At 41.8% G+C, this 24,627-nt stretch overlaps 1 protein-coding gene across 19 annotated transcripts in view; it reads right to left on the reverse strand.

The window, feature by feature from the left end:
- Syne1 (spectrin repeat containing nuclear envelope protein 1) overlaps nucleotides 1–24,627 on the reverse strand; it is a 484,186-nt gene that overhangs the window by 273,508 nt on the left and 186,051 nt on the right. For all 19 annotated transcript variants that reach the window (XM_042262341.2, XM_015996792.3, XM_015996795.3 and 16 more), the window contains 10 exons: nucleotides 23,363–23,523; nucleotides 21,322–21,472; nucleotides 17,849–18,076; nucleotides 17,376–17,474; nucleotides 13,766–13,953; nucleotides 12,968–13,091; nucleotides 10,793–10,959; nucleotides 7,502–7,655; nucleotides 5,047–5,669; nucleotides 1,970–2,149 (listed from right to left, as the gene is read on the reverse strand). In XM_042262341.2, coding sequence (XP_042118275.1) covers nucleotides 1,970–2,149; nucleotides 5,047–5,669; nucleotides 7,502–7,655; nucleotides 10,793–10,959; nucleotides 12,968–13,091; nucleotides 13,766–13,953; nucleotides 17,376–17,474; nucleotides 17,849–18,076; nucleotides 21,322–21,472; nucleotides 23,363–23,523 — 2,075 coding nt within the window. The remainder of the gene's footprint in view (nucleotides 1–1,969; nucleotides 2,150–5,046; nucleotides 5,670–7,501; nucleotides 7,656–10,792; nucleotides 10,960–12,967; nucleotides 13,092–13,765; nucleotides 13,954–17,375; nucleotides 17,475–17,848; nucleotides 18,077–21,321; nucleotides 21,473–23,362; nucleotides 23,524–24,627) is intronic.

The following is a 24,627-nucleotide window of genomic DNA, read 5'->3' on the forward strand; positions in this document are numbered from 1 at the left end:
GTGTGTGTATATGCATGTGTATGTGTGGAGGCCAGATTTCAATGTTGGGTATTTTTCTTAATCCATCTCTACATTATTTTTGAGTCAGGCTCTCTCACTGAACCTAGAGCTCACTATTTCATTTAAAATGGTTGTCTAGCAAGCCTCAGAACCCTCCTGTCTCCACCTCCCCAGTGCTGAGAATATAGGCATACACTCAGTTTCATGTGGGCGCTGGGCTGGTACTTTCACTCGGGTCTTTGTAGCTGCCTAGTAAACACTTTATCCACCGAGCCGTCTTCTCAGTCCCACTTCCTCAAAAAATGACTGACTACTCAGTTATTTGTTTTTACATATAAAATTCAGAATTGTTTGTCAATTTCTATAAAATTATGTAGAGATTCTGTCTGGGCTTATACAGATATAAGAAAGACAACAACAACAAAATCCCAGCCGATTTCAGCAAATACTAATTAAAGAAGGTACAGACAGATAGTTATAAAGAGAACTCTGCACCTATTATCATCAATCACCAGGCAAATGCAAATTAAAAACATGAGATACTGATGTGTGTCTGTCAGAATGGCAACTACTGGATCACACATGTAGAACTTGACAGTAGTCAGTGTGGGAAACAAGTATACCTGCTGGAGATTTTACCTGCCTGGAATATTTTGTTGAAATTACTTGTCAGTTTTTTATACATTTAAGCACACTTACCCAACAATCCAGTGGGATAAAAAAAATCAGGAATGTGAATGTTCATAGATGTTTAATATTTAATGATCTAAACCAGAAAGACTCCACTTGGCTATCAATGAGTGACTATATGGCCTGTGGTACATCCATTCAATGGAGTTTGCAGCTACATATCTTAAAACTGAACTAGTCACATATTGTGGAAATTAACTATTAAAGATGTGTTACATCTGTTTATGCTGCGGGATATTACTTTAACTGTGTAACAGCGTGTTACATTTGTTTTCGCTGCATTTGTTTAACAATGTAAGGATGTGTGTTTAATTATGTAAAGATGTGTTGCATTTTTTACACCTTGCCTGCCTAGGGCATCTGATTGGTCAGCTGAATGGCCAATAGCTAGGCAAAGAAAGGATAGGCAGAGCTGGCCGGCAGAGGGAATAAGTAGGAGGAGAAATCTAGAATAGGGGAAAAGAACGAGAGAAGAAGGAGAAGGGAAGGAGGAGAAAGAGAGGGACACACCGGGGCAAGAAGCCAGGCAGTCATCAGCCACCCAGACATGAGAAGCAGTGAAAGGAAGATACACAGAAGGAAGAAAGGTAAAAGCCCTGAGGCAAAAGGTGGATAAAGAGAAACAGGTTGGTGTAAGTTAAAAGAGCTAGCCAGAAAGGAGCCTAAGTTAGGTCGAGCATTCAAAACTAATAGTAAGTCTCTGTATCATGATTTGGGAACTGGTTGGTGGCTCAAAAAGAAAAAGCCTAGTATATTCTCTCTCTCTCTCTCTCTCTCTCTCTCTCTCTCTCTCTCTCTCTCTCTCTCTCTCTCTCTCTCACACACACACACACACACACACACACACACACACACACACACACACCAACACACATTACATTACAACTGGGGAAAAAATGAAAGGACAGATACAAAGTGATCCAAGGTTGCCCGGAACTGAGACAAGGGAGAGAGATGGACTCCGTGAGACATGAGGGGCTTTTTCTGTTGTTAGAACTGATACTGTGAAACTTGATAGCTGAGACCACTAAATGAATTTGTCCTACAATCTTTTTTTTTTTTTTACATTAACTTCACATACATTTGCTATACCAAGAGAACAACTTAAACACAGTTCTAAAGAACTGATGTTTTCATGTTACTAACAGGGCTTAGAATACCGAGGGCGATAAAAAGCCATTAGACTGCTGTTCACACCTTCAGGAAGCAACAGGTAACATGCAGCATCACAAAATGAGTTGGAAACTTTGACAACAAGATCAAGAGGAGTCTGACTTACTTCTCATGAATTAGTCTTTTAGTGTCTTCCCAGGTAGCTTCTAAGCGGTTTATCTCCCTATCCACCTCAGGTGCAAAAGCCATGTCCTTCTGAGCAATTTGTTTCGCTTTGTCTTTCAGCCAAGAGAGCTCATGCTCGTGGGAGTTTAGTTCATCCTCTAGTTGGTTGAACACTCGCAACCTGTAAAGTGAAATGCTAGGTTAGTGCCAACCTACTGATGCCAGGGGCCCCCTACTTCCTCTAACTACATGAGCTCAGAAAGCACATTTTAACATGGCTAGCAAAACTCTCAACACAGCAATTAAACTAATGCATCTTAACAGATAGAGAGACTTTTAAAATGGTTTTGCAAAATAACCACATATCAGAAAATATTGAAAGTCACCCTTACTGTTTATTTCCAACCTATTATTGAACTTTTATCTTCTCCTCTTTTTTAGTGGTGGAAGAGTTCTCAATGAAGGCTAATTTGAGAGGCCAAGCAGGTGAATTCTTCTTTTGCAAGGTCAACATAGGAAATCTTCCTGAGCTCTGGGGTCCAGGTCGCATTAATAATTTTGCTTCACTATTACAGTTGTTTTATTTAAAATCAAAAGAGCTCTATGAAACTTTATGGAAAGCATCAGCTATTAAAACCTAAATTACCCCCGTCAATAAAAGATTACTGTGAGAAAGCAACCCTGATTTTATGTCCCCTAATATATAATCATTTGCACATCTGTAATATGTGGCCATACAGGAGGCCACTGACTCATTCGTGCATTTTGGTGTCATGCTGTAGTGTATACTATGTACTAGCCCATTGATTCCCAAAGTGGCTGCAGGCAGATGTCCCAGTCTCCACACCTTGCAAATATCATGCAAAGTTGCTTACAGCAAGCAGTACAAGGAGGCTTCCATATATCTGAGACTGGGTAAATCCAGAAATTTATTGTAACCTTTTCTTAGCCAATGTGTGATTTTGAGTAAATTAGAGAAGCTGACAGGGCTCTTGAGCCCAGCTTGGGCCTCCATCTCCAGCAGCTTGAGGATCCCCCATCTGCTTGGTCTGAGCTGGCCACAGAGGGTTAATGCTGTCTTGTGTCCTCAATGCTGCTGGTAGCTTCCGAGATGAGCTACAGGAAGCATCTCCATCCCTCTTTACTTGGAAATGTAGTTTAACTTTCTCAAATCTTAGTCTTTCTTTTTAATTTATTATTAAACTCATCTGAATGTGTTGCTCTGATTGGTTAATAAATAAAATACTGATTAGTCAGTAGCTAGGCAGGAAGTATAGGCAGGACAAGCAGAAATGAGAATTCTGGGAACAGGAAGGCTGAGTCAGGAGTCACCAGCCAGATACAGAGGAAGCAAGATGTGAAGGCAGAACTGAGAAAATGTACCAAGCCACATGACTAAGCATAAATAAGAATTATAGGTTAATTTAAGTGTAAGAGCTAGTCAGTAATAAGCTTGAGCTAATGGCCATACATAACATAAGCCTCTGTGTGTTTACTTGGGTCCGAGTGGCTGTGGAACTGGCAGGTGAGAGAGATTTGTCCTGACCACCAGCAGGCTGGGACACAGGAAATCTTCTAGCTACAATAAGAGGTCTTCTGTAGTTCTGATGTAAACTGCATTTCTGTTTTGGCTTCCTGTCCAGTTCTGATTAGAACTGGATGAGTGACAGTGGCCTTGGTAGAGACAATGATCCTCATCAACTATGGACGTTGGTGGTAGTGTGCTTCCAAGTTTCTCTGTCTTCAGAGCCGGAGACTGATCTCAAGCTCTCGAGCAGGGACAAGGTTTTGTTTATGAAGCAAAAGAAGACTGTAGTGGAGTCTACAGTCATAGGTGAAAAATCACTTCCAAATTTACAAAGGGAACTAACTCCTGGCTCCTTTGCTTCTCCACTGAACACTCCTGGAAAAACCTCAACTTAAATTGAACTCTCTTGCCTGTCTCCTGCTTCCCTCAAGGCAAAGAGTTAAAAGCAGTTGTGGAGAACCATTTGGCCAAGCTGACTGACATCACTTTAAATGAATGAACATGGCCCTCGGATGGCCACCTGCCTCTCTGCTGCACTCCTCTCTGTAAGGGAGAATGTCATCCATCTCCTCTCCTCAGTCATTTGTCTTCTACTCTCAAACAGTGAGCTTGCTCCAGTCCTTACGGAAGCCATGTAACCTACCTCTTTAGGGAGGAATTTGCTGATACTTTCATCATCAGGACCACACATTTATATGGATCTCTGCCTGCATTCTTCAATTTTTTTAAAAAAATTTCTTTTTATTTTATGTGTACGTGTAAACACTTGTATGTATGTCTTGTACCATGTGCATGTCTGGTGACCAGAGAGGCCAGAAGAGGGTGTCAGATCCCCTGAAATTAGAATAAGAGCTATGGATGATTGTGGGGCATCATGTAGGTGCTGGGAGCCAAACACCCAGTCCTCTGCAGGATCAGCAGGTGGCCTTAACTGCTGAGCCATCTCTCCAGCCCCTCTGCCTGCATTCTTGATAGTAAGAAATTGCATGCAATAGATAATAGGATGCGCAGGCAGTGGTGGCACACACCTTTAATCCCAGCACTTGGGGGACAGAGGCAGGTGGATCTCTGTGAGTCTGAGGCCAGCCTGGTCTACAGAGTGAGATCCAGGAGAGCCAAAGCTACACAGAGAAACCCTGCCTGCACCCCCCACCCTCAAAACAAAACAATCCCCACAAAATGAATAGATAGATAGATAGATAGATAGATAGATAGATAGATAGATAGATAGATAGATAGATAGATAGATAGATAGAACAACAACAAAAATCAACTAATAGGTAATAGGATGTATGGGCCTCATGTAGGTGAGGTCTCAGAATGTCCTTAGAAAGGTCCTTATGGAAATCAAAGAAATTTTAACAGTTCCCAAGTGTCACATTTACCTTCTCAAAAGGAGCATTGGGGTGGATGACACAGAGATACACACAGAGATAGCAAGAAGAGGAAGTTGCCTACAGAGGGCACTGTTTACTCTTTGCAGGAAAATGAGTTTCAGAACAAAGGAAGCCAAAGAGGCGGGCCTCCCCCCTTCCCCCCAGTTTTCTGACCTGTGCTGCAGAGCCTGGCGGGTGGGTTCCTTCAAGCGCTCCTGGTCAGCCCTTTCTTCCACGTCTTCAATGCTTCTCAGCAGCTCTTCTTTCTGTTCCTGGAAAGCTTTCTTCAACATGGCCAGGGCATCTGCCTCACTCTGCTTGGTTCCCAGAAGGTTCTGGATCCTCTCCACTTCTAGAGAAAGCTGGTCAGTGGTGGCTCTGCAGGAGGTCCTTTGCTCCGCGCTTTTCAGGTGGTACTGGGCTTTGGTCAGGATGCCGTCGAGACTGATGGCGCTGGATTCTAATGCTTTCACATCTTGAATAGCGTCATGAAGGTCTTTTTTCAGGGAGTCTGACTGCTTCCTACTCATGCTTTTGGTGGCTTCCACTGTTTGCCTGAGCTGGTGGAGAAGAGTGGACGCAGAAGCATGGCTCTGGAGGAATTCTGCTAGCTGCATCAGAGCCAGCCTCCGCCTCTCCACTACCTGGCTGGCCTCCTCAAAGAGCTGGAAGCAGTCATCAGCCTTGATCTGGAGCGGGTGAAGGTCCTCGGCTCGGCCCAGAGACCGCAGCTTTGCTAAATGACCTTGCAGACTCTGTGCTTCTGCCCTCTTCTTCTCTATTTCTGCAGCGTGGTCCTGGAAGGGAAGAGAGTCTTTGATTCTCAAACACGCTACAGTTACGACAGATAAACAACAGGGTTTGCCATCTCAAGGTAGATAATACATGTGATGGATAGCCTAGCATTTGTTTATTTATTATTTATTTCTATTTCTGTTTATGTGTATGGACTTATGTGTGCCTGGGTATGCATGCATGTGTAGTAGGTTAGCGGTCAATGATGGGTGTTTTCCTCAGTTGCTCTCCCTTTCATGGTCTCTCAGTGAGCTTCAAGGTGTCTGATTGGGTGAAACCGACTGGCTAGGAAGCCTCAGGGATCATCTTTTCACTGCCTCCTGGAACTAGGACTCTAGGCCCACACTACCATGTCTGAATTTTTTACATGCGTGCTGGAGATAAAACTGTGGCCCTTGTATGGGCATGGCACTTCACTGACTGACCCCTTTCCTCGGCCTTTAGCTTCGCAGTTAGAATTCATCCACAGGGTGCCTAAGAGATGGCTCAGTGGTTAACAGTGATTCATGCCCTTTCAAAGGGCTCCCAATTGGCTGTGACTCCATCTCCAATAAATCCAGTGGTCTTTTCTGGCCTCTGTGGGCAGCTGTATTCACATGTATAAAACACACACACACACACACACACACACACACACACACACATCACACATGCATATATGCATAATTAAAAATAACAAAATAAAATATTTTAAAGTTATCTATAGCAAAGCTTTCAGAAACATTCATCAGCTTTTCCATTTTGCTTATCTATGTATGCCATATAGAACACAACTCTGATTTAATTACTTTCTAATCATATCTATGTTTCATTCTGACCAGCTCACAATTCACCATGTTTAAAATCCAGCAGACGATTGCCATCAGTTTTAGCATGGCTCCCACCATAGAGAAACCATCACTGGTTTTAATCTTAACCATGATGGCTTTTGATGGTCCCCAACTTGACAATTAAACCATTTCTTCTCACTCCAAACCCCTGACTTCCTTTGTACTTAGAGGTTTTCCTCTAGAAAGCCTGCCCAAGTAAGTCCATTCTCTCTGTACCTTTGAGATGTCAGTCTTTGGAAAGCCTCTGGTTTTGGTCAGCTGACCAGCCTGAGAGCCATCCCTTTGAAGTACCGTTAGTCAGAAGGCAGCACCTCTCAGGTAGTCTCTTTGGAGTGCCATTGGCTTTCAGCCTGCACCTTCCATCAAGCAGCAAAACTGTCTCCTGTCCTGAAGACTAGAAGGTTTACTTTTCCCTTCTTAGAGGGGACATTCAAAGCCACCATAGAATAAACACTCCGAGATTATCAAATGTTTTATATGGATTCTATATAGAAATTCTAGCATCTCCATACTTGATCAATATCTGATGTTGAATTTTAATAGCACTAAGCAGATATTGTCCATAGGTTATAAATAAGGGAAATATCAATAATTCATGAACTTGGAACCATTTCCTCAACTAAGTAGTTAATTCAGAAAATGAGCCTTTAAAATACTGGGATTTGTATCAGTCTTTGGTTTTGGACCAAAACAAAATAGAAAACTCCAAAAGGGAAATTCTTAACATTTTGTGGTACAAAATTACAGGGTTTTATTTTGTTGTTGTTGTGTTGTGTTTTGTTTTGTTGGAGTTACCCAGCTGTTTTACCTGAAGTGATTTTTATCTGCTTAATCTGCCTTCTCAACACAGTTGCTGGGTCCATAAGTTCAATCATTAAGCCATTTTTCATACAACCAAAAGCTAAATTGTTGCTGTGTATGTATTTAAGTGTGTTGTCCCTTTGAACTCAAGGACTCTCTTCTCTGAATATATCTGTTTTCCACCTTGAGAGAACCCATTTTACCTTGTGCCGAGTAAGAGCCACTTGATGGTCCCTTAAGCTTATCTCAGAAGTCGTTTGTAATTCACTGAGAAACTGCTTAATCCAGACGGAGAAGGAAAACAGCAGCTCATCAAACTGCTCATGTTCAGCCAGCACAGACTGGAGGAAGTGCATCCTGTGGGGAGAAAGAGGGTGATAAATGGTTGGCAATGAACAGAATGGTTCCTGCTATACTTTGGGAAAGGAGTTTACCCCCTGAACAAAGTTATACAGTTATAGAGAGACAAGCCAGACCTCTGGATATATTCAAATCCCTAAGCCCTGCCTTTCTCATGGTTTTCCTGGTCTCTGAACCCCTGTCCATTCTGGTAGGTTGTTCTTCCTCCTCTGTACTTCCACACCACATCAGCATCACCATACCTGAGCTGTGCCTGTTGCTCTAGCAACAATGCACCACCACATGCAAAGTGGTACCTCTCCCTGTGTCCTAGCCCACCCACCTCCAGTCTAAGCCCCTTCCTCTCTTGCCCAGTTTCCAGAAGTACTCTACATGGGCAGGGCAGTCTTGCTGCCTCCAGACCTCCCCACTGCCCACACTCAAGGTGATAGCCAAGCAGGACTTATTGGCTTAGAGAATTCCTCTTATGTTTCCATACCACTTCCTGTTAGAACTATAGCTCCTTACTGTTCTCTAGTGGTGTCCTGCTTGATCGATCTTCTCTGGGCTCATTTCATATGGCCTGCCTACATTCCCACTGATCTCTCTTGTATGTGTCCATTCATTCACTCCTGCCTTTGAACTTTTGCTCATTTGTTCCCTCTGCTGTGTGTGGATCCCCAGAGCAACATTAGTCTGCTCTGGCATACCACTCAGATGTGTCTAAAGTGCCACATTACCTTATTTTGTTGCCTTATTAGTATTTATCACCAGAAACAGTCTCATCCATGTGTTTAATGATAACATTTATCTCCTCCAACACAGACTTGCTCCTCTTCCCACTCCACAAATGCAAAAACTTTCTTTGTTTTGCTAACTACAGAATTGGAAAATAGGCTCGGCATATTTTCAGAGACCAACCAACTTATAAAGTAAGTGAATTAGCTGGTTAATAATAGGTTACTGAGATCAGAATTCCAAAACTGGAATTAAAAATAGTAGTCCTCATATATTATAATACATAATCCGGTAGTGTACATTCAGAGTTTATCTACACACCATCTTTATGTTGCAGTTAGCTTTAACTTGGTTGTGAATTGACTTAGAAGGGCCCAGCCCACTGTGGGCAGCCCCATTCCTAGGCAGGTGATCCTGGACTATCTAAGAAAGCAAACTGAGGGCGACCCTGTCAGTGAGCCAGCAAGCAATGTTCTTCCGTGGTTTCTGCTTCAAGTTCCTGCCCTGACTTCCCTCGGTGATGAACTGTGACTTGGAAGTGCAGGCCGAAATCAACCCTTTTTTCTCCTAAGTTTGTTCATCATAGTATCTTGTCACATGGATAAATACAACGGAACAGGAAGCGGCTAGAACACCTTGCCCGCGTAGCTTGGACTTTCGATGTCTTCGCACACTTGTGTCAGTTAGAAAGCCCCTCCATTCTCTCTGGGAGTTAGAGAACAGAGCCTGCTCTGTGTGAGGGGAAATTCCTTGACTTTGGAGACTTGTCACTGTTTCTTCTCTGTGCCTCCCCCAGCCACTCAAAACATCTCTCTTCTTCCTTCTTTCTAAAGTTCTCTGTGCTCCCCCTCTCATGGGTTTCTTCTTATTCCCATCTTGATTTTTAAAAATACTCAAGGTTACGTTTTGTTCATTTTAATGGCTTCAGTAGCTGGTGTGGTGCCTGGCATGCAGCAGGTACCCTGCCAACAATCTGTTGGTTGGTTGCACAAGTGAAAGATAAGAATGAAGCAAACACAGACACTATGAAAGTGGGGAATGATCTCCGTGCCTAGAACAGAATTTCATTTCAGAAACTCAATAAACAGTTGCTGAATAGGTGAACTTCTCTTTTTAAATTTTTTTTATTATTTATTTATTTATTTATTTATTTATTTATTTATTTATTTATTTATTTATTTATTTATTTTTGCTGTTTCCTCGGAGATGGAGTTTCTCTGTGCAACAGTCCTGGCTGTCCTGGAACTTGCTTTGTAGACCAGGCTGGCCTCGAACTCACTGAGCTCTGCCTGCCTCTGCCTCCCAAGTGCTGATTAAAGGTGTGTGACACCACTGCCTGGCTCGAAGAGATGAGCTTTTAAGCAGCCAGAGAGGTTAAAGAGTATGCAGAACCACAATGGTTGTTGCTGGATATTTGATCATGCACTGTGAACCCTGAGTTTGCATTCATTAAATACAATCTTAGATCAAGAGGCAGAGCCAGCAACTAGTTGACAGGAAGTAGCTGTAGAGAGTAAGGGTGGGGGGGGTCTGGGAAAACGAATAGAGAAATGGACACAAAGTAGTGAGGAGGGACTTTGAGTCTGGGGCATTTTTGGTCTGGGGCAGTGAAAGAGACGCTCTCTTGCTGGGTCTAAGGAGAAAGGTCAGCTGTTGCTTCTCAGCCCCTCTGAGTTAGCAGCTTTTCACCTTGGTATCTGACTCTGGAGTCTTTATTGGTAAAATACAATGATATGGACTTAGTTAAAAACTACACGTCTACACGTGGCTGCAGAGGCTGTTCTGGCAGGACTTCTGCGTCCCACTGGACCTCACCCTGAGCAGCTGGGCAGTGATTGTGAAGCCTCAGCCAGTAGCTGAAACAGCAGTAGATCCAGGTGCAGCTGCTGTGCTGACAATAAAACAATTGGTAGTCAATACCAATTGCAGACATGCTTTTAATTAGAAATGCCCCTATGCCAAATACTAATCCTCAGCTTAAGATTTAATCTAGTTTCACCTCCATTGAATGCAACATCACTTTACTTTGTTTCTCCAAATGTGTATATTGGAGTGATAGGGAGTAGCAGTTGTGTGTAAAAACACTTCTGGTTGAAAAATAACACATGAGGTAAAATATTAGTAACTATTTTCTCCCAGGTACAATAAATAATGCATATAACAGCAGCCTTCTGTATTCAATGTATAGCACTTGGGTTCATCATTTGGCCCGTTGTAAGACCAATGCCTCAAGTCCAGGCTCACCAGCAATGTTCACTTCTGAGGACATCCTGGATTCCAACATGACAGAGAGAGTAGTTCTCGTCTCCTCTATAATCTTCCCTTGGACAGCCACATTAAATAAAATCAAGCAAAGCACACCCGCCACCCCTGCAGACCAATGAGCTTCATTAGAGGCCCTTTTGTGAAGAACCGACCTTTTGTTGATTATCTGTGGTAAGTCTCTCCAGCGCTCATCCAGCTGTTCCAGCTGCAGCTTCATCATGGCCACGTCATCTCTGGAAGCCGCTGTGAACAGGATTTCCTTCAGCTGCAGGAGATGGCTGTAGCATGAGGCCTGGGACACCACTTCCTTTTGCAGAGCCTGGAGAACAAAATGCAATTAGCCTCACTCTAAGAGGACTGACCCAGAGGACTGCCTGAGGCTGGCTTTACACTCTTGTGCAACAGACCAGAGAGACTTATTACTTGGCTTATCACCTTTAACAATTTTTAAAACGATATTGAGGTCTGTAGGGTTTCTCAGTGCCTGAGTATCAGTTAGGCAAATCTGGAAGCTGTGAGTTTCCCTCACAATGAGGAAACTGAGTCGACAAAGAGAATCAAGGAGACTCTATTGCAGAAGAGATCACCATACTTCTGGTATAAGTTAAGACGTCATTCCGGGCACTGGGTTTATGGCATTGCTCTGTGTTAGAGGCTTTATTAGGCAAAACTGAAGAACTTAGGGGTTATTCACTTTATCTGCATGCAATACAACCACTTCATTTTTATTTTTGATGATTGGGTAATGAACTTCTTGGGTGCTCTGAGGCCATGAAAACCGCTGGCTCTTGCTAACAAGAGAAAAATCAAAGATGACAGCAGGTGACAGCCATGAAAATGATCACAAGCGAGACGACACAGCACACAGTGAACACTCGTCAAGAGGCTTCTTCTGCTTCCCTGCGAGGATCCACACAGGATGCAAACAAAGCTGAAGAGGCAGGGAAGGATGGAGTACCCTCCCAGGATGACGAGGAAGACCCCCAGCAGGTGTTGGACTCAGCGCTGGGGAGGATGCAGGGGAGAGGCGGCCTAGGAAGCAAGACCAGGCGGTGAGCAGTGCATGCACACTTTTGTCGGGCCACAGTCGAGAGGAGACTTGGCTGATACTGCCTTGTTCAGACCCTGCAACAGAGGCCTGTGGACTCTCTTAGTCTTCTCAGTGCCCAGCACGTGTTCATTTTAATGGCTTCAGGATTTGGTATGACACCTGGCTCACAGCAGGCACCCATGAATATATATATATCTTCGTTGAACAAATGGAAGAATTAACAATGGGATAAACATAGGCATCACCAAAGTGGGAAGCAGATCTCTGCTTTTGTTTTTAGGGAAAGGGGCCATGGCTCTCCTTCTGGAACCACCTTTCCTCACTTGTAAAGAAGGTCAAACTGAGCTGTGAGCCACTTCAGCCTTCGGACAGTCCCAGCATTTCTGGAAAGTGACTTTTGGGAAGACGAGGAGCATTCATAAGTTGGAGTGGGAAAGGATGCGAGCCAGGGCATCCTTCCGAAGTGAGGGAGGGAAAATGAAGGAGGCGGGCGGCAGGTTCAGATGCTATAGATGCCTCAGATGGACTTTTAGGAAAAATAGAAAACTAGCGGGATGCTGCTTCTCTCGCTAGTTACACTAAAGGATGACATGGAAAGATGAGCTATGACTCTATCATACAATAACTCTCTTTTTAAAAGCAATTTTGCCTGCTGATTTTTCTGGCCCAGACAGCATCCTCCAAACACATTAATATCCAAAAACCAGCAATATTGTCTGCAGCTTTAATAATAAAAAATGTTTTTTTTTAAATTTAAGTTTAGAATATGGACTTCTCAATGATGTTTTAAGTCACATTGTCTTTCTGTCTTCTTGTTGGGGCTTCATTTTTTTCCCTGGCTTTCTTGAATATAACAATCACTCTTGATTTCTTTTTATACCTTATTCTTTTTTTTTTTTTTTTTTTTACAAAAACACCTTTTTTTTTTTGTTTTTTTAAATCACCTAAGTTCAAAAATGGAGCAATTATATTTGCTGCCAACCTCTCCTTAGCTATACACTTCTGACTCTCCCGAATCTCCTAGAATGCCAATTCTATCCAGGTGCTACACATTGTATTGCAGGATTTTCTAAGGCACCACGGACACAGGTCACCACACAGTTCCCCTTGTTACTGTGTCTGGGAGTCAGGAATACCATCTTTGTTTCTGTATATCTTCATGTCACATGGTGTCCTCAGGATGGTTAAGAGGCTTAGACATTTAATTAACAAATTAACTTTAAAACATAGTCACACAAGACCATTCCATTCCCGTCCTCGCTGTCCTTGAACTTGCCTGTATTAACTGTAGTTCACTCTCTACTTTGACTCTGTCTGCAGAAATGTCCTTTTCTGGTGAACTGGCTATGGCCTCACATCGCTCCAACCAGGTCAGAAACGGGGAAAGACCCTTCTCCAGCCTAGAGAAAGAGAAGAAAAAAGACACGACTTCATCCAAGACATCACACTAGAGACGAAATCTCTTTAGGTTGGTGGGTCCGACATGAACTGTGACAGATGATGCCCATTGGCTGTGTTATTCCTGCATACCAAAGGGATTAGCTTCATTCTTTTTCTTTTTCTTTTTCTTTTTCTTTTTCTTCCTTCCTTCCTTCCTTCCTTCCTTCCTTCCTTCCTTCCTTCCTTCCTTCCTTCCTCTCTCTCTCTCTCTCTCTCTCTCTCTCTCTCTCTCTCTCTCTCTCTCTCTCCCTCCCTCCCTCCCTTCCTTCCTTCCTTTCTTTTTGGTTTTTCGAGACAGGGTTTCTCTGTGTAGCTTTGCGCCTTTCCTGGATCTTGCTCTGTAGACCAGGCTGGCCTCGAACTCACAGAGATCCGGCTGCCTCTGCCTCCCGAGTGCTGGGATTAAAGGCGTGCGCCACCGCTTCATTCATTTTCATGCTAATCCTCACACACTTGCTCACACCTGTACAATGTGTAAAGATACACATACTTCCCAGGCCTATGTCTCAGTGGACACCCCACAGTAGACATTCAAGTTCACTCATCTTGAGTCTAGGGCGACTGTTTCCCACCACAGCTCGTCCGGACGTTCCTATCGCCCATGGAGAGTAAGCCAAGAGCTAACACTGCTGACCTCTGCCAGTGGGCCAGCAGGGCCTCCAGCGCCTTCTGTCTCTCTTTGGCCTTGTGTAGTGTCCCTTCGTACTGCTGCTGTAGAGCCGCAGCCTCCTGGGTACAGGACTCTCTGTTCACCATTTTCTGGGCGCTGGCTGACAAAGTGCTGACGGTGCTGCTCAGCGACTCCAGGGCTTGACAGAGATCCTGAGGAGAGAGCAGAGGAAATGCAAGAGCTTCCTAATTCACGGGAGGCATGGGCCGAAAGGACTTGCAGTACCTTTTGGTTTCCCTACACCCATGTCAAGTTTAAGCTATAAACTGTGGGAGCCCACCGAGGTTTCCTAGTGAGATTGGAGCTTGCTCTACCCAGCAGGGCTGCATAAGGGGATGAATTGACCAAGTGCGTGGTTACCAGGTATCTGGAAGGGTCTTCGCTTGGATGTGCGTATGCTTCAATGTAGCAAGGGGGAGGTCTTTTGCCCTGTCCCTTGGCATTCCTTTAAAAAGACCTTTTGAAGAGACAGATGGGGCCGGTGGATTTTGATCCAGGTCCTCCCGAAGCTATCCTGTGTTTCTGTCTGTCTCCTCTCCATTATCTTTCTATCTACTAATTCCTTATCCCTCTATCCTCCTCATAGGAGCCCTGTAAAAAGTGGGGGCAGGCCCCCCCTAACAACATAAACGAAGACAGAACAATTGTAATTATATATGATAATTGGGATGGTTAGTCCTGGTTGTCAACTAGATTGGATCTGGAATCAACTAAGAGACACATGCCTCTGGGGTGGGTCTATGAGGATTTTTCCTGGGAGGATTAAATCTCCATGAGCACTCCTGATATGAGGAAGTCTGAGGGAAAAGTTGTCCCAATTTGTCCTTTTCATCTTCATCATTTGCGGGTGAGTATACCTACAATGTGGTTGCTAATCCTGCTGCTGCTGCTGCTGCTGCTGCTGCTGCTGCTGCTGCTGCATCCTTTGTCTTCCAATAAGGAAGACAGCAGCTCTCCAGGCATCCTTCAATGCCTGGTTGGAACTGCCAAGAGTCCCGTGGACTAAACAGCCAGGCTCTCATCCACTCCAGTGTGCAGACAGCCATCTGGGACTACCCAGCATGTATCATGTGAGTTTGTCTAGTAAATTCCCTTTGTGGTATACAGTCATTTCTGTCAGGCCTTTCCAAGAGTCATGAAGGTTATTTAAAATGTATGATCTACTGATTGCTAGAATTTTCACTTTAGTATATTTAACCTGTGGTTGATCAACCTCTGGTAACTGAAATCCCGGAAGCCCTAACTGGGGCTGAGGGAGACAGGTAGACAGCAACAAAGCATGTCATGAGCAACGAGGCCCAGTTTTCAGTGAGACCCATCACAACGAAGTCTTTTCCTTCAGTCACAAAGGCAACCAAAGAGTTCAGCAGGTGAAGAGTGTCCTGCCGTGACTTGCAGCAAGACATGGTGAATGTGAAGAGAAAGGTGCTTCCAGTATGCAGAACTCTGCAAAGATAGACTTTCCCCAAGCTATGGCCTGGGAGATATCTCAGGGGGTAAAGGTGCTTGCCACCAAGCATGATGACTGACTTTGATAGCCCTGACCCACAGGAGAGAGAAAATGATTTCTGTAAGTTGTCCTCTGACCTCTACACCACCCCTGGTAAGAAATATGTAAATATAATTTTAATTTTTTTTTTAAATCATGACAACTATGTTCAGGGCAAGATCACAGACATCTAAGACATAACACATTGAAAAAAAGAATATAAGGCTGTACACTTGCAATATCTCAAAATTAGATTATTTGTGAAAATTATTATTCATTATATGTTGAATAGGTGAAACTTTAAAATCCCACTCTTCTCTTATAAAATCCACATTTAAGGTGCTATTGTATCTATAGAAATATACACAAAGGTTCACAGACGTGGTTTTTTGGTGCCAGGGATGCTGCTGCTGATGCCGATGATAAAGGAACTCAGAATGTAGCAAGTGTTACATTATGTGCTTTCCATGTGTCAATTTAGTCATTGTGGCTCAGCAGTTAATGCCCTGGAATGCTCTTCTACAGAACTCAAATTCAGTTCCGAGCACCTACACTGGACAGCCCACTGACACCTATAACTCCAGCTCCAGGGACTCTGACGCCCCCTCTGGCCTCCACAGGCACTGCACTTACATGCAGGTAGCTCCCCATACACATATATGTACACAATTTAAAAAATAAAAATAAAATATTTAGAAATAAATCTTCATAGAAATCCTGAGATATTTTAAATTTATCTTCTATTTTTCACATTAGAAACTCAGGAAAGAAGAATGATTTGCTTCTAAATGTTTTCCTCTAAAATCTGAGTATTGAAAAACCCGAATGTGATCTTTTCTGGTATTCAAACATTAGTTGCATGTTAAAATAATCACATTTTAATGTTTAATGTTAAAAACAATCAAAATTTCATGGAATTGGATTTTCCTACTTTCTCTCTCTTTTCTATTAAAATATATAAATGACAAAAAAGCTTTCTTGCTGAACATGTTCAAGCAATATAGATCCTATCATTCTTCCATTCTGTGTTTGCTAACCATTTGTTGTCTGTCTATGAAGCTCCCTTCCTCTGTAATACAGACAAGTGTGTTGCATGTATGTTCATAAAGCCGGGACAATGTGTGTTGTTTTGCTTATCAGCCAACGTGTTTCCTTGTGCATGATTCTCTATTTTTTGTAGCTTTCCCCACATTTCCTAAGGCTGTTGGTTGTCTTGCTGAAGACTGATAGTGATCAGGAGTTAACATAGCCAGGTCCGAGAAGCCAGTTCTCAGAGATCTGTTAGTCAGGGCAGATTCTCTCACATCTAAATGTGGCTGAATAAGTGTCTAAGCTCTGCTCTGCACATGTTATTTTTTTCTTGCACATATAATAGTGGAGAGCGGGAAAGGGATTCATTGAAGAGATAATCTGAAAACATCACGTATTCTGATGAGAAGAGAAACATTTATACATATACATACATATATATGCACATTTACACATCATGTGTATCTGTGTATGTGGTGTGTGTTTGTGGTATGCAAGTATGTGTTTGTATGTGTGGGCATGTGTGTTTACACACATGCAGAAATTCAAATTTGAGGTTGGGTGTCTTTCTCAGTCACTCTCTACTTTGTTAATTGAGGCAGGATCTGTTCTGAACCTGGAGCTTTCAGTTCTGACTAGTCTAGCCAGCCCCCCTGCCCCTGCTAGCCTGTCTGCCTCTTGAGCATTATTGAAGGCCATCGTGCCTGCCCTGATTTTCTGTGGGTGCTTGGGATCCAGCAGATACTTAAGGACAAGAGCTTTATCAGCTCACCCATCTCCCCAGCTCAATAAATACATTTTAAATGACTATTTCCTTAATATATATGTATATAATTCCCTTAATAATATATATATACATATATATATAAATGTGAATCATTTGCATACTCAGACATCTTGCTATAAGAAGTGATTATGTTTGAACCATTTAATTCCTCAACTAACATAAAATATTTCCAATTTTAACTCTTGCAATATTTACTGTTTTTCTTTCAAGTAGGAGTAACCAAATTTTTGAGTGGCTAAATGTGAAAAAGTGTGGTGATACACTCTCACCATATGCTCCTGGAGAACTTTGTATGTCTCTGCAACTGAGGAACATATTTTAACAGGATCAGCCAGCCTCTCTGCAAATTCAGACACAGATTGCCGGATCTAAAAAAGAATGGTGGGACATAAAAATAATTTAAGACACATAACAGGGCAGAGGAGGGTATTGGGGACACAGTGACCTTCCTGTTTTAGATGAGTTTTCAATGCCATGATTGCATTTTTAAAAAGGCATTTTAATAAAGTCTAAAATCATTGCATCTTATTTGAGAGGAAAAAAATGTGAGGACTTGATCTTAACACAATGTATAATGACATTTGTACATCCCAAAGGTGCCATATAAATAATTCTGAATGTAGTTACTAACCACTTGTTGGGTGTGAGCATGTGGTCTTTCTTTATTGCTCCCTTTCTGTAGTGTTTACTGCATTTCTATATGTTAAATATGTAACTTTAACTTGCATGGACCAGGTCTTACCTTTATCAGATTCTCTTCAAACTTTTGCTGTTGTGACAAATGCCCCAGGATCGTCCCTTCCAGGCCCCGTGCATGCTCTCGGAGTTCCTCCCAGTACCGCCTTATTTGCGTCAACTTGGCTTTGATGCGAGCAGACTCTCCGGTGGTGACGAACTGAGCAAAGGACTGGGCTTCTTCCTCTAACCCTACAATGCCGTTGATTTTGCTTTCTATTTCTTGAATTGTGACCTGATGTTTAAAACGAGAGAAAATGTCAGTGTGGGCTGAATAGGCTCACCTGCATGAAATCAATGACAGATCCCTAGCAGAGACTACCAGGACAGGTTGCTTAACTGACACCTAAACATATTCAGGTCAGGGGCAAGCAAAGGCCACCCACTTCCTGACCTTATTTGGGGAGAACAGATGCATAGAAACACATGGAAAGTGCACAGCAATGGTGGCTGTGTTGGCTGTATGGGGGAGACAGAGAAGTGGCTACTTCTTGTGACGAAATAAGCAAAAGGCTAACCCTGTGCTCTCTCAGTGCCTCTGGAGACAGGGATGTGGGGTTTCCTCATCAATCAACTATTCCAGTCAGCTGATCTGGGAAAGCTGTGTGTTCCAGGAACTTACAAAAACAGTAATATTTGCATGTATTTGACTTTGCCAAATTTAATCGAGTCTGTTGTATTGACTGAGCCCTTTGCACCCACACATGAAAACAGCCTTTGGCAAGTTATCATTTATACCTTAGGCAAGTGGTTTCCTACTTTACACCCCATCAGTACATGAGCCTCCATCATTGGGGACCAAGACACTTGGTCTAAGAGTTTTTATAAAATCCTCATAGGACCTGGGATTCTGCTGCTTTCTTCACTGGCTAGGTACTCTACAGAAAAACAATGTGTACATATCATCCATTTAATCTGGGACAGACAAGGTATTTTATATATTAGCCAATGCAGGCAAAAAACGGAGAGCAGCTCAGGATGTGTGCACATATGTGTGAGCAGCAAGTATGTGTGTGTGTGTAGTCTCATAAACATGAGAAAATGCAAGTCATTTCTCCGAGGAGGGGTGCAAATCAAACCACATAATGTGAAAATATTAAATGGAAAACACTGTTACCCTAGGGAAGATAAGTTTCTGACTTCTGTTGAGATGAGACAACTATGAAGAGCTTGTGTCCCCTCAAAGGGCATGACCTTTTCATTTTTCATATGCATAGTCCCTGGCAGATCATTGTTATCTGAGCATGAATAGAGTCTCTATTTCTTTTGCTGTTTTATTGGATTCTTTTTGAAAAAATTACTTATAGGTTCCAAATGTGTATTTTCTAATATGCATTAATAATTTGTCTGCATAATCAGAGCACATAACAGAAGGAACCATAGTTAAGAACAAAATTATGAGTTCTCAGACCCATTCATGTCATCAGCAACTCTGTGGACATAAGCCATGGAATTAGATTATAAGGTTGAGAATATTTGTGTGTGTGTGTGTGTGTGTGTGTGTGTGTGTGTGTGTGTGTGTATAGGATATATATATATATATATATATGTATGTATATATCCTATCAGAGATAAGATGGAAGTGAGCCAAGAATATATTGTTGCTATTTATTAGTATTGACTTGGAAATATATACAATGATGAACAAGGATGGGCTTGGATTGTCTTTACAGCCATGCAAATGCTCCATTGATTTTAGCCGTAAGCTTGATTTAAGGTGGAAAGGATATTGCCAATGTATTTTTAATCTTTCTGAATAGTATGGCTATTCAAACCATCAGCTTGAAATGAGAATATGAACCTTCTAAATCAAAATCTTTTGGATTCCACTCTGTTGTCACTTTTGTTGATACATCATTTTTTTTTTGTTATTTGTATCTGCTTAATATATTTCAGATCATTTTTGAAGTACCATTTTGGGTGTATCAAAATGTATTTCCAGCTTGATGTTAAGAAAATCCACAACTGACTCTATATTTAAGAATTAAATATTTCTAATTTGTCTGAGGAATGGGATGACATTTGATCAATTTTATAATTCAGAATTGCTGTGATAAGGCTAAATATCACAGCAAATGAATTACTGAAAGAATAAAGTAAGTCATAAAGTGTTTGTTAATCTCTGGAAGGAGAAGTTTTGAGACCCAACAATTCAAATGTGACATTTTCTTTTTCTTAGAATTTAGTGAAAATGATTAAATGACAACTTTTTATTAGAGCTAAGATATTTCGTGAATTTTATTTTAGGGCTTGGCAGCTGTCTTCTTGGACATGACAGAAGACAGCGGGCTGTGTTTGCCATATCCTATGGATCTCTGATTGCACAGGATGCCTGATGAGCAAGAGCAATGTCAGCTGAATGACACCTCACCTTCCCACCCTGCACATGGCTGTCTGAATCACAGCATGAATGTGTCCTCACCTTGGTATTTATTCTATTATAGTTAATGGTGGACGGGTTTTTTGTTAAAAAAAAAAAGTGAACAGAGCTAGCAGAAGGAAGTGGCTGAATCTGAACCTGTGTGGCATGGAATTGTATAAAACAGAAAATGTATATGTAAAAGAGGACATTGAGTTCGGAAGGAGAACATGGTGGGGGTTCTAGAAGGAGTCAGAAGGGAGACTGGCTGGTAGATATGATCAAAATACATTGTATGCATGTAGAAAATTCTCAAATAATATATAGATAATTCTCAAATAAAGCAAAGGATGATCACTGCAATCTCAATTATTGCAGCCCGTATTTTTTAGCTGCTCTGCTGGAGAGGTCAATGATAACCTGTATAACTAGTTCTTCTGGCAGCTGGAAAGCTAATGCAATATAAATGACTCTGTCCAGGCAGCAAGATCATCAGTGAAAAGAAAAACAGCCAAATCCAAAGGCTTTCTCTATAGAAAGAAATCTCTCTAGCTCCCCCTTCTGATTAATAAAGGTAAATGCCACTAGTGCATTTTGGGAAGGTGGAGAGTGGTTTTTTTTTTTTTTTTTTTTTTTTGGCTTTTTGAGACAGTGTCTCACTATGTATCCCAGAGGGGCCTGGAACTCACTGTATAGATCAAGCTGACCTTGAACTTGTGGCAATCTTCCCACCCTTACCTTGTGACTTTTGGAGTTAGAGAAATGTACCACCATGTCTGGCTAACACAGCTAATACTGGGTCTGACATTTGGAATCGTTCTTAAAAAGTGCAGTAAGTTGTAGATGATGGGTACACTTCATGATGTATAAATGTATGAACAGAGCACTCCATGGGCGTCAAACCAAAATCAAGGAAAAGAATAATGCAACCATAAAAATAGTTTAATGATATTGCACACAATATTGATTTGAATCTGTAAGTCAGACAGTATTAATACACAATTTAATCTATAAAGTATCATCAGTCATGACTGCTAAGTGGGATCAAATAGCTTTTGGTGATATATGTAAGACAGATGTTCTTAAAGAGAGATTATAAGCATAACGTGTGCGCAGGTCACCTTAATTTGGCTGATCTGCACGTCCATGGCAGATGCTGAAGTTTCCAAGGCATTGAGTTCGTTTTCTTTCTCAGTTATCCAGATGGACAGGGTCTCAAAATTACTGCCAAAATGATCCCACTTGATTTTCACCATTTCCATGGTTTTAATACTAAAATTAACCAAATTAAGTTAAAAAGCAATATTTCCATAAAGAACAGTAAGACATTTCTTTTTCTATACATCACCAGGTGAAAGGTTTTGGGGGATATTTCTGATTCTTCCAAAGCAGAAACCATCATATGTACTTGATCTGAGTTGCCTGTCTGACCCCAGCCTCCCTGACTCTTCCTGGAACGGGCACTGGAGGAGACAGTGCACATGCTACAGTGTGAGCAGAGCTGCCCTTGGAATGTAATTTTATGCTGACACCAAAGGGTGTGAGCCAACATGGTCCAGTTCTGCACAGGAGCAGCTGCCTTCAGAACTTAGAGTAGGAGACTCCCCCAGGATAGCTTTTGGGGCTCAATAGTTTGACATATTGCCTTTGCTTTTCGGGGTCGGGGGAGGTGCTACTGGAACACTTCATACTGAAATACTTTGGTACAGTACGTGTTTCTGAATGCAGCTAGAGCCGTGGTCTGATTACAGGCTGCACAGAAGCCTGCTGTCATCAGCCTGGGGAAACCTTTGATATATAACCTATCATGTACTCTGCGATTCACAGATTTCCTACAGTCCTGACTCCAAAAGACTTTCAGAAACCCTCATTCATGAGCTCCCTAACTATTTACAGACGGCATTGACTCTTTGTGCGGTAAGCCTAAAGAATAGGATTTCAATGGGAGGATCTCAGTTGGTATTAGCTCTGGATATATAACCAGTTGAGCATGGCTTTCGATTTAGAAAGAAACTAGGAGACTAACACTTTAGCACTAAACTAACTGATGTCCTTGGGTGAAGGAAAAGTAACAGATTATACCTGATTACAGAAGGCACTTGATACCGAAACAAACATGGTATCAATTGATTGTCAAATTCAATAGTGTCACAGTGTCAAATTTGAACCCTGTGTATGTCTAATGCACTTAGCAGTGTAAGAAACGCAAATGCAATCTAATAGTGCAGGTTTTAACATAAAATTTAGTCTCAAATGGGTGTTATAATCCATTTAGGAGTAGCTTATTTTCTAATATAGTCTCAGATTTGCTCTTTACATAATTTTGCGGAGTTTATCAAATATAAAGTTGTCAAAGTTTGAAGTCAGAATTTGTTTCAAATAAAATATTGATCAAAATTTAAAGTTTAGGCAAATATAAAATGTTAAATACAAGGCCCCAAGAGTACTGAAAACAGTTTTCACATTCTGAAACCCTTCCTGCGATTACAGTCTTGTTTCTTGAGAGTCATAGACTACTATTCAATGTGTCACTAAATAAAAATGTTAGTGATATTACTTTAGAAAAAGCTTATCTCCAAACTCTGTAGAAGGATTTCTCAGGGACACAAGATTATTTCTTCTTTTCAGATAAATATTAAATGTTTAAAACCAAGATAGAGTTTTGCAGGTAATTTCTGGAAGGGGTATGTGAATCCATGGTAATTTGAATACTGAGGCACTATGGACACACTCATGAACTTGGAGTTTGAGATATTTTTTTCTACATGATGTATGCTGAGGCCTAGAACCTACACTATCAGGATATCTCTTCTTCTAAGAAGTGACACTAGAATAAAATAGTTAAAAAAAAGTAAATGTGGGTTATTTTTTGTTAAGATTGCCTCTGCATGATACGAAGGCCACAGAAATGAATATATATGGCTTAGTGATGAATATACCAGTTCAAGATGTAAACACCACATCGCTTGTATACTTTCATTATTATGGATACCAGTTCCTGGGCTGAGAACAATTTCCTTTTGGATCGTGAGTTGTTTCCTCAAGACAGGTGGGAACATATAGACACCTTGAGATTTTTGAGAGACTGGCAGAGGAGACACAGGAGAGACCTCATGGGATGTGATCCCAGAGAAGGGAGTTTAGAAGGTGTGAAGCACATACTCTTCTTCAAGTGTGTCTTCCAGCTTTTTGACCTGCTCCTTGATTGACTTGGCCTGCTGCTGGAGCAGGTGTTTGTTCCTGGGCCCCAGTGGCATCTCTGAGGCTTCCTTGACGAGATTCTCAGCCTGGGTGGAAATGCCTTCTGTCCGCTTAGAAAACTCCTAGAAAACCCAAAACAGAAGAAAAACAACAGCAAAAAGAAAGATGGCAGAGCTGTTAGGTACGCATCTTAGACTCTTGGACGGTGCATTCAAGCAACTGAATATTCTGCAGAGATTGACCAAGAGATGGTCGTGTAATGCTCTGAATAATAGGGTGGCCTCACATGGGTTATGTAGAAGCTCTATTGAAATATTTCCAAAAGCTCTTGTAGAATTGGTTTTCCACTCTTTCCTGATTTGGGCTTATCACTCCGAATTCTGAGACACTTACAGCTATTAACTTATCCTCAAATATGTTCATTCACTTCACAAAATAACCAGCAGTCATCTATTCTTTGAATATAGGGACAGTAGATCTCTAGGCTAACTAATAGGAAGACTTGTTTATCTAATAGAGGGATATCTTATCTTATACTGAGCACCAATGGTTTCTCTTATTTATTTTTTCTCTGTAGGAAGAAATTATTAGTTCCTTGAGACATCATATAGTTTGTTTATGATGCTGTGGAGTTTTATTTTATTTATATCCACATACCACATGCTGGAAAGAAGTGCAGGTCTTCTGCTTTGCAATTGAGACGGAATCTCATGGAAGCCAAGGGGGTCACAAACTTGCTACCTAACTGATCCTCCTGCCTCTACCTCTTGAGCACTGAAATTGTAGGCATACAACACTATACTAGACTTACCCACCGAGGACTCGAGCTCAGGGCATCCCGTGTGCTGGGTCAACACTCTTCCAACTGAGCTGCATCCCCAGTTCTGGCAAAGCTGATTTTTCAATGAGTCAAACCTGTACTATGATTCTGAATCACTCATTCCCTCTCTTTGGTGAATTACTGTTCAGGCTCTTTTGTGTGCGTGTGAAATGTACGTAATCACATTTTTTTTTTTCCTGGAGGGGAACTTAGCATCCACCAGCAGATTCATCTTTGAGTGCCTTCCACTGGCAGGTACCAATTATCATTTGTACATCTTTCATAGGGACGAAAGATGATTTATCCCACCGGCTGATTTTCAGCAGCTCTGAGTTATTTTAATTCAAAAGTCTTAATTGTATGAGGCACTGATACATTTTAGGTGCTGCCTGAATCTTGTCAGGTA

This window comes from Peromyscus maniculatus, chromosome 16 (assembly GCF_049852395.1).
Source record: "Peromyscus maniculatus bairdii isolate BWxNUB_F1_BW_parent chromosome 16, HU_Pman_BW_mat_3.1, whole genome shotgun sequence".
Classification (NCBI taxonomy): Eukaryota; Metazoa; Chordata; class Mammalia; order Rodentia; family Cricetidae; genus Peromyscus; species Peromyscus maniculatus.